The sequence below is a fragment of the Vicugna pacos genome, chromosome 8, assembly GCF_048564905.1.
Source record: "Vicugna pacos chromosome 8, VicPac4, whole genome shotgun sequence".
Classification (NCBI taxonomy): Eukaryota; Metazoa; Chordata; class Mammalia; order Artiodactyla; family Camelidae; genus Vicugna; species Vicugna pacos.
This window is the reverse complement of record NC_132994.1, coordinates 29,039,023-29,057,641: the sequence shown is the minus strand read 5'-3', so window position 1 is coordinate 29,057,641 and position 18,619 is coordinate 29,039,023. Positions and strand designations below refer to the sequence as shown.

Genomic DNA, 18,619 nt, shown 5'->3' with positions numbered 1-18,619 from the left:
CACAATCCTATGAACGTGGTCTCTGTTCACTCACAAAAAAGGGAAGGTCATACTGCCTATATAGCCCCGAGAACAGCTATTTTTCTCATTTAAACTGCCCTAAGCCTGAAGATGACATTTTATATCCCAGTTCAGCTTTTCGTACATCTGAGTAGCTCATTGCCCGAGCTTTTTTCATCCGTCCTCTGTAGTTGCGAAGCGGCCATCCTTGATGACCCAGAAGTATTCAGGAAGTGTGCTTCCCTTAACACAAAGAGCATCATGTGTGTTCATTTACACATACAAGAGAAAAATGAAAGTCAAAGCTGAAAGTAAAATGGACATAATTTTAATGATTTTTTTAAGTTTTGTGCATTGGATTCAAACAGCAAACTGTGTGCACTCAACTGTTATCACAATGTTGTCAAGAGGTCTGTGTCTTTACCATTTTACACACAATTGTTCATTACAGTATGTTATCAGCCTCGTGGAAACCAGGGGTGTGGCATGGTAAGCAGTGGTGGTAGTGCACCTAGCTTTTATATTATCTAACTTGAAAATATTTCTCTTCTATGATTCCTTTTTTTCTTGATAAAAATAGTTTTCACCAAACGTTGGTGGTGCACACGCACTACCATTCATGCTTGACATCACACCCCCGACAGGAACACATGTTCTTATTTTGTTGATAAAAAGTATTACAAAAATTTCCATACAAAAACTATTTTCATAGAAATCTTGCATTTCCACAAATAAACCTGAACATTTTTTTGAAAAAAAACTGCTCAAGAATTTTGTTCATTTAACATTGTGACTGTATTGATAAATGCAGTCCACTTCAAAGTTCGCCACACATACTTTTCTATAGATGACCAGTCCCCTTTCTCCATTCACTGAGATCTGCCCAGGCTCCACTGAGTTCATTTATAGCAGGAAAAGGAGGGTTTAGATTAACATATCTGGATGTTAGAATGAAAGTTTCAGTCTTCCACATAACTATCAATACTCAGCCCTCTTTTACAACTTCAGACAAAGATTGCAAAACATCATCCTTTTTAATTCAGAATCTTGGAACCAACTGTTGCTTTCTTATTCTTGGTGTGGGGTTGGGGAAATGTCAGGGGAATGGGTAGGAATTTGGTAGAGTTACATGTTACATCTCCTGCCGTGGTGAATATAAGAAAAAACATTATTGCCTTGGTAACTGACACTTCTATCTCAATCAGTGACACAGACTGTCAAAAAAAAGAAAAAAAGAAAGAAAGAAAAGAAAGAAAAACACTGATGAAGATCTGCTTTATATTCCACTTGCCATGAAATTCAGATTTGTCTTGCATTACATTTTTTTCACATCCTATAAACACGTATCATTTATTCAGATGATCATTATACTGAGTAGCTGGGGGCCAGTAACATCACCACCCTCTTATCTGGGTGTTCAGAAGACTGTACTGTTTCTTGTAACACTACAGTTTTTGCTGATTCCAGGTATTTTTATTCTTAATGATTTTTTTTACTGGTTACCCTTGGGGCATTGATATTCCATCTCCTGGCAACAGTTGGACTTCAAAAGGAACCTGTAATTTCTTACTGGACTGCATTTGAAACCAGCCACAAAATGCGTATGTAACATTCACTCAGAAGAAGGGAGGAACCCATGATAAACAGTGTAACCCCGTGTAACTTGGTTGATCCATGATGCTTGGAAATCAAGTCTGATCATTGCAACTGCTTAGATCACAGAGTCTCTAGTTCATAGACACAGCGGCATGAGGTAACTCATTTTATTTTGCACAGGTTGCATATTTCCACAGGAAACATTCTCGCTAAATTGTTTGGAAAAAAGACGACAGTTTGTGCTTGGGTGTTTGGTCTCCCAGCTTTATGCCATGGTTTCTTTACCTGGCAACCTTCTGTCGTTAAATGTGTGCATGTTGATAACTTCTTCTGTTTTCACAATAACTGGGGCCTGTGGCTTGTGTTTTAACCGACGCTGGCACTTCAGGGACATCCTCAGTTCCTCTACCATGGCGCTACAGAAGGACCTCTACAGAATAACACAGAAAACAGGGTATTACAAAACAGGTCAACTGCAACAGTCCTAAAGCAATATTAAAATCATTCTCAACAGACTAGTCAACACAGCAGCCTTGAAATTTTGAAAAATTTCATTATGAAGGTTACAACAAATTGTTACACTTTTAATACAAAAAACATGATAATTAAAATATTTTATCAAAGTGGGCAAGTTTAAAGAAAATCTCCACTTGATAGTGAAATGAACTGCCAACTAGGAATGCATACATTACACATTATGTTGAATAAGATTTTCAGATATAAAATTGATTAACAGTGTAAGATATACATCTACCTTAAAATTTAAATCCAAGCACATATACACAAATCAGTTACCAGAAATCCATTCTTGCTATTTAAAAAAATTAGAAAAAATACACTAGTTTCTAGATCACAACATGAGACAGGAAAATGTTCTTTAAACATGGACTCTTCATTGTGCATCTCAAAACAGAACGAAAATCATACTCACACATTTAGACATAAAAATATGGAAAATAATTTCTGGTATTCATAATGTCTTTTTGTGATTATGCCTCTAAAACTGTTGGTGATGATTACAAACACATATGAGTTCATCACGAAATGACAAATTGTAGCACATTAAGAATCCATGCACAAATACTAACTTTTTTTGCCATCATCAGCTTGTAACTGTGAGTTGGTAAAGAATTTATTTCGTGAAGGAAAAACCACCCTATAAATGTGTATTTTTTAAATCCCCATTGCATTGGCAGTAGATTTGCTAGAAATTCTGCATAACTAGGGCTCATTATTACATGCTCCACAGATTCCTATTATATAGTCAAAAACATGAAACAGAAATTTGTTTGTCCCCAGCTAATTGAGATACACCTGTGTTAGTTACATGTAAAGCAGATTCCTGAACCAGTTTCTTATTGGTGTTGGCATTCAGAGGTACTAAGACTTAGGCTTTTTCTGTGCAAGAACCAAAAACATGGACAACAACCAAAAATGTGGACGAGTATGAAAAATTTATACAATTCCAAAAAGTGAGATGAAAACATAATGAGATAAACCTAATCAAATATGCATGTGAAGATTTATTTTTTTGCTTTTGGTGTTGCTCCTTTGTTGTTTATCAACTTAGGGTAATTCCAAAATAATACAGGATAAAAATATGTAATACAATATATGTGCCTTATATTTTTTAAAAAAACTTTGCATACATCTTTTGTGATACTTTAATACTGAATTAAAGTATGACAGAGGAAACTGATTCAGAGAGAGGGCAACTCACTTTCTGCAGCTCACACCTGCAACTCCAGCAAGATACCCTAATACCCAATTCTGTGATTTTTTGACTCTGCCCTAATACCTTCTTGTCCACTCCCAGCTATATGGATTTTTTGTGTGTGTGTGTGCGTTCCTGAATAGTTTCGTTAGTGATCTTCTGAACTCTGTATCTAGGCTATTACTTTCTGAAAGGCTTACAATTACCAGAGAAATCTATTGGTATAAACATCAGTTATTAACGGTATTTTCTCATCTAAGAAACACGAAATCCAGATCCCCTTTTTTTCCCCATAATGACCTCTCTGAGTCAGTTCTACCCATTCCCCTAAACCTTTTCTTTCTTCTCTACACATACCCTTCTCTGCTTGGACCTCCGAGGTTTTTCTCTTTTGCTTCTCCCTGCTCGGATACTCTGCTGAGTTCTTTCCTCCTTCTTATCAATCCAGCTTTATCCCTTCCTGCAGGACATGACTCAGATTTTGACTTATTCAGGAATCACTTTCCAATTGACCAGGCTCGTTATTCTCACTCAATTTAGCTTGTCCCTTTAGTATTTTTCACTCATGCTCATGTTTATCTGGCCTCTAGGTCGTCTATGTATCCCTCTCACTGAACTGTAAAGAGCAGAGATCAAGTTCTCATGGCACTGTCTGTATACACGTGTTCTTTAAACGTTGACTGAATTAACCATAACTATATATGACCCTAACATTTTAATTCTTATTTAACAATATTCCTAATTTAATTGCTTAAAAGTCTTTTTTTCAGAAGCTTAGTAAAAAGCATTGTCTACAAGTGATCTAGTTAATTTGACAAAACTTTGTTTAATAACATTAAAATAGTAAAATATATTAATTTATTAGTACTTGTAGTGGGAGATGATTAAACGTCACATGTGAATTCCCCAGTAACTACAGATTTCTTGCTATGCATTGTTTATTATGTGTTAAGTTATACAGTTCTGAAGTTCATGAATTCTATTTCTATTAAAGGATCTGTATGACACCTGACAGCCAGTATATGGACACAGTGTTTCTTGTAGCTTAATACCTACTATTGGATGTACTTATTAAGAGCATGATGAGAATGATGATGAAGATGGTGATGATGACAACACTGTAGAAATGGAAAAATCTGACTCCAAAAGAGGGAGGAATACATAGTCTTGAGGTAACTTAGTCTTGGTTCTCTGTTGAAACATTTAACAGAAGAATTGATTAGATAATGTACCAAGGTTAGAACCTGATGCCATTGACACTCTAAAATGTTATAGGATGTGAATAACGTTGAGTTGTTTGAAATAGCCTTCACATAAAACAAATAAATTCTCAAATATTAAATAATTTATAACACCTTCTTTGGCAAACTCAATTTTTTGACATTTTGTTTATACTAGTTTCAAAAAATAATAAAATGAAGCCATTAATTAACTGTTTTGTCCATAGTAAGAAGTGGTGTAAACAACTCATGTTCTTAGGAAAAAATACCTTATAAAGGTACATACCCATTCAACTATGAAAGGATTCAATTTTATTTCTAGTATTAAGAAGTGTATTTAGTATCCTATACTTCAAACTACAAATAAAGACATATGAAACTTATTTAAAGCAATTTTATGTAATTTAAAATTTTTAATGCTGATTAATATAAAATGTAGGTGAAAAACCTTTCCCAAAGATCACAATACTTTTATCTCTAATTTACAATTATCTTAAGTTAATTATATTTACAAATTTAGAAACTCTGCAAATTATAATAATGTAACCCCACCATTGCTGTTTTAGACTTTCTCTATTTTACAAAGCTATTAGAAAGTGAACATTTTAATCAAGCAAACTTTAAGCAATCAGTAACCTTGATTATATAATGTCAAGTTATCATTTTTGTTAATTATTTTTTCTCTGAAAAAGCTGAATTTTGCCAGTTCTTTTTTGATCCATCAATGTAAATTTACCTAAAAAAATCCTAAGTTCTAATAAAGTCGCTGTGAGGCAATAGATTCTCTTCTCGCTTATATAACATTTCTACTCCTTCACAAAACTGTGAAAACCTTTATTCAGATTTGAGTGAAAGTTTGTAATCAACATGACAAAATTGAAAAATTTACTGATAACCATAAAGTACCATTCACTTATAGCACTAGGGCAAACACATTCATATTCTTTTTTTTTTTAAGCTTTAGGTTATAAATTCCATGTCTTGACCTATGTCAGAATCTAAAGTTGAAACTATAGAGATGATTGTGAAATACAGTTTCTCTGTGTTTAATGTTATCAAAAAATTACTATGTCTGATTTTTAAAGTTCTTACTTGTCTTTTGATAGAGACAAATTGTCTTTCTTCATATCAAGATCTAAATTTTTTAATGTGTTTTTACTGAACTATGAAATAAAGTTTTGAAAAACTCAGGTGCACTTAATAGGAGTTTCCTGTGTTATAATGAAGAAGAAGGGAGATGAGGAAGAGGAGGGAGAAGGGGAAAAAGAAAGAATGAGAAAGAGCAAGAGAGGGGGGGAAGGAAGGAAGGCAGGCAGGCAGAAAGGAGAGAAGGAAGAAAAGGAAGGAAAGAAGGGCAGGAGGAAGGAAGGAAAGGAGGAAGGGAAAGACTGAGGGAGGAAGGAAAGATGAGAAAGAAAACTACCATGCTTTTCAAATCACTTCTTTGGGATAGAAACAGACAAATTGTGTCATTAAATAAGGTTAAGTTTATTAGGGTGAAAACAACAACAAAAAAGTTTCTTCACATTAATATAACAGACTACAAAAAGAAAAAAGAAAGGCACAAGGATACTAACCATTATTAAAAACCTCTTTTAGTAAGTTTCAAAAGTTTACTAAACAGTGTCTGGATGGTAGGGTGGCACTAACCAAATAGAAGATTCCTGAAAATGAAAATTTAAATCTTTGAGCTGTTAGCATGTATAATTGCATTTAAATTAGTTAAACTCATTATAAAATTCACTATATTTGATGAGGCAACCTGTATTTACACATCTCTAATTCTTGAAACAACAAGGTTGGAAATCTTAAAAGTATATATTTGTCTGTATTTACATTGCCTTTTAAAGAAGCTATATATATATATTTTTTGAGTATAAGACAACACATAAATAGTCCACAGATAAATGTTCTCAAGAATATCATCCTAAGTGTTATAGAATAATTTATTCTTAATAGCTTATCTTTCTAATTTATAGGTATGTTTATATAATAACATGATGTGACTGCATTGGGAGAAGCACATACTTTTTTTTTAATATTAGAATCTTGTTGTAAACATGCTCCATATTGAACACTGATATATTTAAACTTCATTTTTAAGTTTATACTTAGCAATGTCTTTTTTCAAAAACAGCAACTGATGAAAGATAACCAGTTTAATTTTTTAAACTTTGAAGCTCATCACTTTCATGTTGAATATATATAGTCACTTATCGACTGAAGGAGAAATAATCATAAACACTATATGCTACCATCAGGTCTCTATTTAGTATTTATTTTGTAAGAAGGAAACTCTCTTTTATATGTCCTGCTGTCCTATTCTTTGACAATATACAATTAACTAAATGATATTCTGATACGCATTCAGAATAATTTCCAACCATTTTTGCATACAGTTTCTAATTGAATCCCTACCAAAAATCTTCAGTTTCCTTCTATCAGGTTTTGTAGCTCAGTGTCCTAATATATACTAGCATATATCAACCAAACTGTTTTGTTTTGTCTGTCATTTAAATTATTTGTTAACTGATTACGAATACTTAGTTCATTTTCACACTTTGAAGTTAATTTCTGCTGCATAGGCCATTTAACCAAGAGTTCCAAAGCAAATGTAGTAGAGACAAATCCAGTCACTATAATTAATCCCTGCAGAAATTTATTTCACATTAGATAATAATTAAATAATAACTCAAATGAAATAAAAAGGATATCAGGTAAAATATGCAATATTTTATATAAATGTTGGTGGATTGAATGAGGAAGTTAAATGTCATTTAATTGACCCTTTCCTTTCAATTTATACTCTTTAATTGGCAGTCTTTTAAAAATAGCTAATGTATATATCAGAAGTATGAATTTACCTAAGACTATATGGATATAGTGAAGTAACAGTGTAGCAATGAGAGATGAAAAATGACTAGTTAAGACACTCATGTCAAAAATATAGGTATAGCTATTTTGATCTTGATACTCAGTTCTAGAGCAGCTCTCTTTTTGAAAAAATTGTATTATTTAGATAAGCTGTGCAGAGCCAGACGGGACTTGACCTGTAGGTTCTTTAGTGGCCCTATTGCTTAATCACTCTGATTTTACAGCTAGAGACATTAAACTCAAGAAGTCAAGTTATCTATCTAACGTTATGCACATAACTGGTTTCCAAGCTGAAAGAGGAACGCTGTTCTTTTGACTTCCATCCTGTGAGTGCTTTATTTTACTAGCCTGCCTCATTAACAGCAATGTGAATTTCAGCTGCGCCTTTTACCTGGACTCTGTTCTTAATAAATGGTAACTTTTCAATACTAAATGATAAACCAGGCAGAAAAAAATTATAGATCTAAAAGAAATACATTTTTTTCTCAATAAATAAAATGACAAGGCATCCTCCTCTTTAGCCTGGATTGTTTTACAATGATAAACATAACCAAAGATTAAAATATTCTCAGAAACCTTGACTCTTACAGAAACAGTTACTGAATATCTTTATAGTGCATTTTGCAAATACAATGAGACAGAGAAGAATGGGGCATCATTATACATTTTTACATGTCTCCTACTTAAGCTAGAAAAATCAATAAATAAGCTCTGACAAGCTTCAACACCACTTTAGTTGATACAGCTGTGAAATGAATTTTAAGAAAAAGCAATGTTAATCATCATATTCTGGCTAGTAGTTATAATAATACAGTTTTTCACAAAGTGTGTAATATCCAAATAAGTAATGCGTAATTTTGGGAAAGCTCTCTTTCCTTAAGGTACAGTGATTAAAATGTATCAGCTCTATGAATAAAAATAATGACTATATTATAGCAATGACTGCTTATGACCACAGTACAGTCTGTTTACCTAATTCTAATTTCTACTCCACACATTTGATCAAAACATCAGGGAGAAAAACTGTTAAGAAAAATGGCTAAATATTCTATGTCTATTTTGTAGTGCAGTATAAAATAGTGTAAATAGTTATCCTGGGCTTCTTTGACCTTGGGAAACATATTTGACCCTTGAGACACTTATCCTCATCTGCACAATATGGATAAGAATCTTTGCACAGTTCCCAGAGTTATTTTGGACTCAGATGCGATATTACACTTTAAAAACTCTAAAGTCATTTATGAAAATAAGGTAGTAAAATTATTATCTGTCAGCTTGAATCTTATTTTAAAACATTATTTATGGGCATAAACAGAGTATGGCTTCTCATAAATAAATGACAAAATCCTTTTGCTGATTTGCAAGTAGATTAGTGAGTAAAATGAAGACTGGCATCTCATTTTGAAGTATGATTTTATGTTTACACGTAAGAGCATTTTTAAGAGCCATCCAGTTAGTCCTTATATATGCCATTAATGGAAACAGAGATGCTCTGCTCTCAGAGAAAGGCAGTAACATAGAAACAATACAAAATGCACTATTTGTCTAAAGTTTATTTGCCACTTTTAACTTCTGAATAGCAACATGCTTTATAGCTAAATTTTGTCATATTAAAAATGTACTCAGAACTTTTAATTTCAGAACAGTTAAAGGCAGTTAAAATTCCATACATTAAGTTAAAATTCTATACATTAAATAAAAATCCCATAAATGAAAAGCACAGATATTCTGTGGTTTATAAATAGGCATTATTTGGAAAATGTAAAATTGAAATAGAAGCTTTACTGATGATTTATGACATTGTTTGCTTGACTATATCTTATCCAATAAATGACTTCTTTTACAAAACATTACTCCTGTTAGAACTAATTCTTCAACATTCCGGAAGCAATTTGTGTATCAGGACCTGTGAACAATCTGTTTTCATTCTTCTGGTTCCATGAAATGCAGGTTCAGCCAGCTTTGGAAAGTGTTTTCCTTGTGAATAATCTTTCACCCAGGATCCCTAGTCTTGAAGGTTTAAACTAAACCACTCTGATTTTCTTCTTATTCCCCAAATTGCATTGTTTCATTCAGTTGTCCTTTTACTAGGAGTTACAACTGTTCTACATTTGTTATTCAGCTATACACTGAAAAACATTCTACGTGCCCTCAAAATTTTTTTTTGACTTTTCAGTCAGTGACTGAAAAATATCATTATTTAGAGATTACCTTTGATATGATGTTATTGTTCTATAATACAAATAACTACGTTGACTAAAATGGGCTATATCCTGAAAGCAGCCATACTAAGTTGTTCTCAAAATGTACCTCAATCATCTTAGTGGAAAGTTAGAACAAAAATATGTATCCAAGACAGGACATATAGCTTAGTAATTCAATATATGAGCAATAATTTATATATTTTTCTCAGACATATATACTACATTTTGTTTATATGTAAGTGTTAAGAAAGGAAATATTTTTGTCATTAAGTTTTTCATATCAGAAAACTCGGATTCAGATTCAAGCTGTTCAATCAAGAACATTTGTACAAGCAAATCCATTTTCTATTACATGGAAAAAAAAATTTCTATATACATACCAGACAAAAAAGAGCAAACAATGTAAGTTATATTACTATTCTTGCTAGAAATCAAAAGAGGGCAGGATTATGTATATCTTTTAAAAGAGGGTATATTCAAATATTTTTAAAAAGATGAATAATTTCAAGCATAAATAAATAAAACATAATTATGTCATAAAATATTTTATAAAAATTAAAAGTATTATAATTATTTATAACTCATGATTACAAAACCAATGAGTTATCATAAAGATAATATATTACCAGAAAAAATAAAATTCTGTTAGTATTAAGCAGATTTTTTTCAGTTATAAGTAAGACCTAGAAGGTAAACACAGGACATTTGAAACAAATCCATGTAATGAAATGCACTGATAATTGTCTAAAGAAGTACACAGTTTCTTGGATTGCTTACTGAATGAACCTTAAATAATAATATTTTTAAAATCAGGAAGAAGGTAAGGCAAAAAGAAAATCAATTAGAAAATGCACGTGTTGATTCGTTACTTTTTCGGACACATTTATGAAAGAACAATCTGAGTATCTTTCTAAATGGTCAAGTTAAACTGTGAAAAAAAATCAGAAAAATAAATACTTACTTAGTTTATAAGTTTAAATAAATGAAAAGTAATGTATCTTTGATGCATTAATATTTGCATCAAAATTAAAGCCATTAATTATTCCAAAAATTGTAATACACCATCTTGTGGTTATCTGAAAGGAATGCAATTTACAGTTTTGAGATTTTTTAAGATCTACATATTTCAGCATTACCTTCTGTTTTCAGATTTAACCTGCCCTCATTTAAAAATAATACAGTCTTCTACTACTCTTAATTATCAAACAATTTGGAAATATAAAAACGTTATAGTCATTAAGATCTATTTGTTCCATTAATAAATTATAAAACATATGCTATAAAAGACATTTTATTTTCACCTTTAGATAATAATTATTACTAAGTTTATCATTATCATCATCATTGGAGGTTAAGACTTAACAGAAATATATCAGTTATTCATAAATTTTACACATAAACTTCATTTTCAGCTGTACTATGTGTTTATTTTATCTGCCAGCCTATGTAGATAAAGATAGAAAATTTCATTTGTTCTTTTAAAAAATACTAGAATACTATAAATTAAAGAAATAAGAAAGAAAACATAAAAAGAGAAGGAAAAATAAATAAAGCACTTTGGGATATGAATCGTGAATAATATATTTTTGCTTACCTTTAAGGTGCAAACATAATTCATTGCATGTTTAGTTCTCAAAAAATAATTGTTGATTAAATAAACACTTTTATAAATGTTTACTTTGTTATTAAAATCTAAAAAATTTCAGTTATAGACACAATTATAAGTGTAAATAAACTCTGAATTCCTGTATGTTCTCATGCATATCTTATAAGAAAATCTAGGAATATTTCACAGTTATTTTAATAAATTAAATGAGCTGTTAAACAAACTGTATAGCCCAAGAAAATAAATTCTTTTTCTCCAGAAAATGAGGGAAAACTGAGCCCAAGAACCTAATTTATTAAAATTAATAAAATGGGTCACTTCTAATAAACCCATAATTATTTACTTTATAAACAAATTTCTTTTGAATTATATGGAAACAATTCTTTTTTATTCTTTATGGTAGATTTTTCCAAGTTAGTGGACTCTATTTCATTATTGATTTAACTAGAGAGGAAAGAAAGAAAGGAAGGAAGGAAGGAAGGAAGAAAGAAAGAAAGGAAGAAAGGAAGAAAGGAAGAAAGAAAAAGATTATCTTATGCCAACAGGCACTGTTGGAGAGCTTGGAGGTACAAACTAAAATCATGAGGTCCTTGTCCTAAAGGAACTAAGAGTCTAACAGGGAGAGAAATCAACATTTGAATAAAATATTGTGCTAAGGGAGAATGGAGATGTGCATAGGTTTCACAGAGAAAAAGATGGATGTGGTCTGAAATGGACAAAATACATTCCCAACTTTCTCAAAGTTGGAGGAAATTTTTGGAATGATGGTAGTACTTGAAATCAGCCAAGTTAAAAAAAAAATGAGATATATAGGTCACATTTCCCCCCTCTTGGAAAAGAAAATAAAAATCTAACACCACCTTGTGGAAACAGCTGCGCACTGTACCCAAATCCATTATGCCTATTGATTAGGAAAAGCTTTCTTGGCAAGTTGATACCTACTCTTGAATCTCTGATTTAAAATGACTAGTGGGAGTCTGCCAGGTAGAAAAATGGACAAAGTTTGCTCAGGTCGAATGGAAGAGGGTTTTTAAAAAGCTGGATGACCTTGGAACATTGAAAGTAATTTAGTGTGGCTAGAGTACAGGTACAAATTAGGGAGAAGCAAAAGATAAAACTACAGTGGTGGACAGAGCTGGGGAATTTGAACTGCATTACAGAAGCTATGTGGAGACAGTGTGTGAGCATTGGGGAATGTGACTAATAATGTTCATGTCATGTCAACACAGTTGCTTCTTTCCAATATAATATTTTATCTGTTTCAGACAAAAATAAAAAGTACACTGATCTCCTTTTTCTATTTTTTTAGAAGGCTGTAGAGTTCCATAGGAAGTGGCAGCTTGTTGATATATAAAAAATTCAACTAAACTAGTCATTTATAATGACAATAAAGGTTATTTCACAAAAGTAATCCCCATGTCCTTTTTAAAATTTTAAACAAAATGCTTTTAAGATAATTTTGCACAGAGACATGGCCCAGGTAAGTCATATGAACAGGATATAAATAGAAAGGAGCAGTAGAATACCACATGTTGTCATGAGATTGTTTGTGTTTTATTTTAATATTGAGCTGTAACTGAAAGAAAATCATTGCATAAGGATGATTTGAGGTTCCAACTGGGAAACCTAAATTTCTTCTATAATTTTCGACTCATTTGAAATACTAACTAACCAAATATCACATTTAATAACAAATTATAGTAAAAATGAAAATTGGAGAGTCAATATTTTTCATCTTTGGTTAATTATTTGGATTTGATTCAAAAACTCATTTTGACACCATAAAAAAAGATCATAACATAAAAAGTATACTTAGACGTAATGGTCAGTGACACCAAACCCAACAGATATTTGATTTAGCCAAGTCAGCAGATATATCCATCCTGAATGTTGTGGGAAAATAAATCATGTGATTGTCTAAATTTTTTCAAACTTTTGAATTGGTTATTGTACTCATATACAGAATGGGGCTATCAAAATAGTCATTTATAAAAACACTATTTCAAGGAATCAGTACCGTAGTCAAGTAAAAATGTAGGAATGCTGTCTCCAAAATTCTGATTTCAGAAAGGATAAGTAATTGTATCATAAATTATTAAAGACAAATGAAAAAATCATATTCCTGTCTTCATATTTACCAATAAAAGTTCATAAACCTTTCACATATTAAAGAGAATATAATCTCACTCTTGTGCAGATCTAAAAGTTAAGATCTAAAAAATGTTTTTTAATTAAAAACAGAGATGTTTATATACTAAAAGACTAAAATTTGAGAAGACTTAAAAATGTTAAAACAGCATTTTATGTCCAGAGTCATAAATTTATATTAAAAAGTATCCTGTCCCATTTGAAAGAGAGAGAGCTCTATAAATATTCAGCCTTATATTTATAGAACAGAGGGAATCATAGCACTAGAAATACAAAATCTGAACCAGGTTCACAAACTTTTTGAGAATAGAACATAAAGACATTTGTGCAAAAGACTAAATATATTAAAATCCCAAGAAAAATTACAATAGTCTCAATATTTTTGAGGTTTATATATATTCTTCTAGAAACTCAGCTGTAAGGAAATAAAAAGATTCACTCAGAGTAACATTAAGTGACAAAGAAGAAACTACAATATTCTCACATATTCCTTAATGTAGAAAATGAATTATAATTTCCACAATGCAGGTTAAGATTTTTTTCCATTAGAAATTTATTGGACCAAAAATCTTCAGGTGAAAATTTCATTTATTCTCTAACTTGAAACTGTTAATTAGTATTGTATCTTAAAACACTTTTTATCCCCAGAGTTTTTTTTTCCTTCACATTACAGTTTCTGGTTTTTACTTCCTTCATTAATTATATTCCTCTAATACACTAATGGCAGTGAGCTTCAAGCAGCAGGAGTTTCTCCTTTTTTCAGGCTTCAGGAAGAGGAGAAGTAGGTACCTGTCCCGAAGCTGGCTTGAAGTAAAAGTATTATATTTAAATTTAACAACCATGAAGGTGATCGTTAGTTAGGTGAGGCTTTGTTATGTAACGAGTGGCAGAAGACAATAAACAGTCACAGTTCTAAGCATTACTCTTGGTTGGAAAGATCAAAAATAGTTTGTTTTATTATAACAATGATTGTTTTAAGTTGTAAAAAAGTGACATTTACCTTTTCCAATTGAGCGTTTTTTTTGGATTTGTATAAAAACTCTCCCACTGCCACAAAAACTGAGAGCACCAAGCCGGCTGCCAGAACAATGAAGATGCCACCAATATTCTGAACCCCCAGGGCACTGGCCTCTTTGCTCTCCTCCTCTGGACACCCATTGCCCCTCCACCACTTCTCCTTCATCATGTGCAGCTTGCCTTCCTCTTGCAGCTGAAGAATTGCTATGGTGATTTTGTCTCTATACGGAGAACCTAAGAAAAGAGAGGTTTGTTAACGATTTCAACCCAGAATTTCATAATTAAAGAAAGGTTAACATGATGAGAGAATAGAGCTTTTTCCAAACACTCCAAAGTGTGCCAATATTTATTTTCAGTCGGGAAAAAAAAAAAGCTGGAAAATGGCAAAGAATAGAAGTTTAACAAGATAAACAGGGTGGGTGGCCTTTCTGATTTTGAAGGGTAAAATATATTTTGTTTTGAAGGAAGAAAACATCTCCTTCTAAAAGGCAGGTTCAGCTCAGAGCAGTGAAAAGGAAATAAAGTGGTGAGCAGAAATCTACAAAAGGAAATGGATAGAGTGCTAGAATATTTAATGTCTGGGAATCCTTCTACACTGGAAACAGAGCATTGATAGAACAGTTACCTTGGTTTTTACAAAAGTTGTGAAAAAAATGATGTTTCCTGTGATTAAGTGCAATAATTGATGGCAATCATGATTCAGCTATATTGAGAGGTAGCTAATACTTTGCAAATAATAAGTAATACTCATATTTGTTATTTGATATGAATGATAGAATAGGTTTGTACAGACAGATCACTCAAAAATCCTCATGGGGATTTTTGTGAAAGTTTTTGGTTGTTTACTTATTGTTTTATGCTTTGGGGAGAAATATTCTCTTCAGTAGAGGCAACAATGTAAATGAAATTTGGTATTTATGCTGATGAGGGCAGATACTCATCTGCATTCGCTATTATATGATAATTAATAACTTTTCTAATCGTTTGCCCAGAAGCATGGAATAATATTGAACTATATGCATCTTTCAACATTTGTCCCCACGGATCAGTCTTACTGCTTTCTTCCACCCAGAAACAGCCTGTTTCTAAAGTTTAATCTTCTTGCCTAAAACATTATACTGTACATTTCATTTTTCTGCACAAAATCATCCATAAGTGTTTTTCTATAAGCAGAAAAATCAGATCATATTCAGTGTTGCCTATGATTTGGTTTTGATTTAAATACACTTACATTCATACCTAAAGCTTTATTTTTCACTAAGAGGTCTTAAAAACCTGGTCAGGAAACTACTCTGCCTTATAAGGGGCATCAATACATGTCTTCTCTTCATTTGATTAATATAATGGGACTAATTCAGCATTACTCTTTCAGCAGGAATAGGCAGCTAAAAGCAGAAACATAAGGAAAATCATACAAAGTTAGCAGCCTATTGAAAAAGTTGGAGGAGTGAAGATCTATTAAATCCAGCTGGAGAGCTGTTTCTTTAACATAATCCTCATTCTGCTCAGTAGAAATGTTTAAATATATGGTTTCTATACATTTTTCACAGCTCTCCTAAAGGGGGCATTATCCATTTGTACAATTAGAGCTCAAATATTTTATTTTTATGGTGCAACAATCCCTAATTATAGTAAGGGAATTTGGGGTCCTCAGTTTCCTTTCTCTACTCTCTCCCAAATACTACTGTGATGAAAATACTCAGTTTCAGTTCTACCCCTCACCCACTGCAGATTTCAGTGGATTAGCCTAGCCCACGCCACCTTCTACCTTGATCACTCAGCGGACACTCAGCCTAGGTCACCCAGCATTACTATTATTTACCTTTCAAGATATGATTTATTTTCCTAAGTAGATTATACTCTTTGGAATAGAGGGTATCTATCTACTCTTATCTAACTATCTAATCATCCACCTTAATTTTCAATCTTCTCTACAGAATAAGCTCTCAGAATGTTTCATATTATGAGGAGTATTGTATCTGATTGAGGCAGTCCTAGCATAACGTAAGAATGACAATGGGGGTTTTGGTCTTCTCTGACATGTATTTAAAAACCATAAATGAAGGTCATCTTGTTTGGCGAGCCAGTTTTCATTAATTCACTACATCTAGCTGGGCACCAGCTTCAAAGTCACTTTTACTCTGAATTAGTATTCTGATTAGCCATGTATATTCCCTGCGAAATAAATATTTGATTGAAAAATTTATTTTAAGAGAGTCATAGTCTATCAAATATGTCCTTCAATTAGAAACATAGCATCTGAAACGAACTTTTGAATGATCATACTTGTGAAAATGGTCACAGGTGGTTAATACAAAAATTGTGGCCTCTTTCCTGGAAGTGACTTTGATTCTTGATCCCATTCACTAGGTAAGAAAAGGTCCTAACTTACATAGATGAAAGGAAGGAAGGAAGGAAGAAGGAAAAGGAAGGAAGGAAGGAAGGAAGGAAGGAAGGAAGGAAGGAAGGAAGGAAGAAGGAAAAGGAAGGAAGGAAGGAAGGAAGGAAAGAAAGAAAGAAAGAAAGAAAGAAAGAAAGAAAGAAAGAAAGAAAGAAAGAAAGAAAGAAAGAAAGAGAGAGATGGAAGGAAGGAAAAAAGGAAGGAAGGAAGGAAGGGAGGGAGGAAGGAAGGAAAGTAAACGTGATCATTACATAGTGAAGCCCCTAGGTATGTCAGATGCATAAGACCTGAACCACAAAGCAGCACTCAAAGGAAGCATAAAGGCAGTTTCAAGTGACATACAATGGCAGTATATGTGTGGGCATAAATAAAAACTACACATGCACCTATTCAGAATTTCCTCACTAAAAACTAGTCTCCAAATGTCCCTAAATGTTAAATTTTGATTAAAGAATTTTACATTAAAATATCAGTTCATTAAAATTCTTCCCAACAAGAGAGATTAAAAGCTCCTTAGGAAAATAAACTGTGATTTGTTATGAACAATTAATACAAAACTCACCCAATATTTCAGAGCTAACTTGCTGGGTTTATTCAATTGAGTTGACTTCCTCCTTCCTACCCCCCTTGCTACTCTTCCATTCCTTTACCTTTCCTTTCCTCTTCCTCAGACTTTCTCTTGTTTCTTTTCCTTCCCTTCCCCTCCCCCCTTTCCTTTTCTCTCCTCTTCTCTTCCTCCCTCCCTCTTTCCCTTTCTTTTCCTTATTAGAAGTTTCTTACTTATAGAGCAGAATACAAATGTTTTAATATCCATAGTTGGTTCTAAAGTCTAAATCTACTACACACAATTTATCGGTTTGCTCATTTGATGGTCCTTTTCATGCTCTTTACAAACTCACCATTTTAAGTACGTACCCAACATTTTCCTTATCCTATCCATTACATCTATATAACATAGTAATGATAAAGGAAAAGGAGTGAGCATTGCATTAAAATTCTTTGGGAGACTTATGGATTGATAAATAGCTTCTCTTTTAAAGTTGTCTAATACTTAGTGTACCTTAGTGAAATATGCCTAAATCACATTTTCCATATACTGGAAACCTCTGACCCATCCTGCCAAATTTCCTTTACTCTCAAATCAGGCTTCTGTCTGCTTTAATCAATTACAAAAGTCAGAAAAAAAATCACTGTTGCTGTCTATAAATATCTCTTTCTAAAACTCATTCCACTGACATTTCCTAAACTAAATTTTCCCTACACACTTCTCTTTTTGGGAAATGTACATTTGTGTATCATTTTTAAAGAATTCATTGGTCAGATAAGCTTGAGTAATACTCTATAACAAATACATCTTTTGTAAATTCACATTATACATTAACAAAATAAAAGGCTTCTATCTATCCATTGAAGGAAAAACAAGTTTAGAAACTCATTTAAAATGGTTGAATTTATTTTTAGGGGAAGAATTTGTTTCTTCATATCTATTAATGTCCCCATCACTTAATTTTATTTTAACCTCACTTTGAAATGCACTGCCTTAGATAACAGTAATTACTATTGTACTATTGTGACAGCTCTCGCTGTCAAAACTAGTTTCTTGATAGATCTTTCAGCTTGTCCTTGCCTAGGTTTGCGCTTACACATTATTGCAGCCGTACTCATCAAGCTGCATATTTTTCGATGCTCTTTTCTATTATTGCTCTGTATGCTTCATGAAGCATCAGCTCATAAGAATTCCCATCACACTGCCTGCCTTAAGACATGTCTTTACACCTGGCTTTTATCTCTTTACAAATACTTCTGGGGGACAAAAGTTATAAGAATTATTTAAATATA

The 18,619-nt window shown here is 32.3% G+C and overlaps 1 protein-coding gene across 3 annotated transcripts in view; it reads right to left on the bottom strand.

The window, feature by feature from the left end:
- Positions 1-1,749: 1,749 nt before the first annotated feature.
- Positions 1,750-18,619, bottom strand: part of GRIK2 (glutamate ionotropic receptor kainate type subunit 2) — a 933,693-nt gene continuing 916,823 nt past the window's right edge. Inside the window, exons 23-25 of one of the 3 annotated variants that reach the window (XM_072965661.1) lie at positions 14,363-14,613; positions 4,367-4,501; positions 1,862-2,026 (exon numbers count right to left, since the gene is read on the bottom strand). In XM_072965661.1, the coding sequence (XP_072821762.1) occupies positions 4,382-4,501; positions 14,363-14,613 (371 nt within the window). In that variant the 3' untranslated portion in view covers positions 1,862-2,026; positions 4,367-4,381. Of the gene's footprint in view, positions 2,027-4,366; positions 4,502-6,107; positions 6,195-14,362; positions 14,614-18,619 lie in introns of those variants that run through there. The other 2 variants (XM_072965662.1, XM_072965660.1) reach the window with 2 other exon arrangements.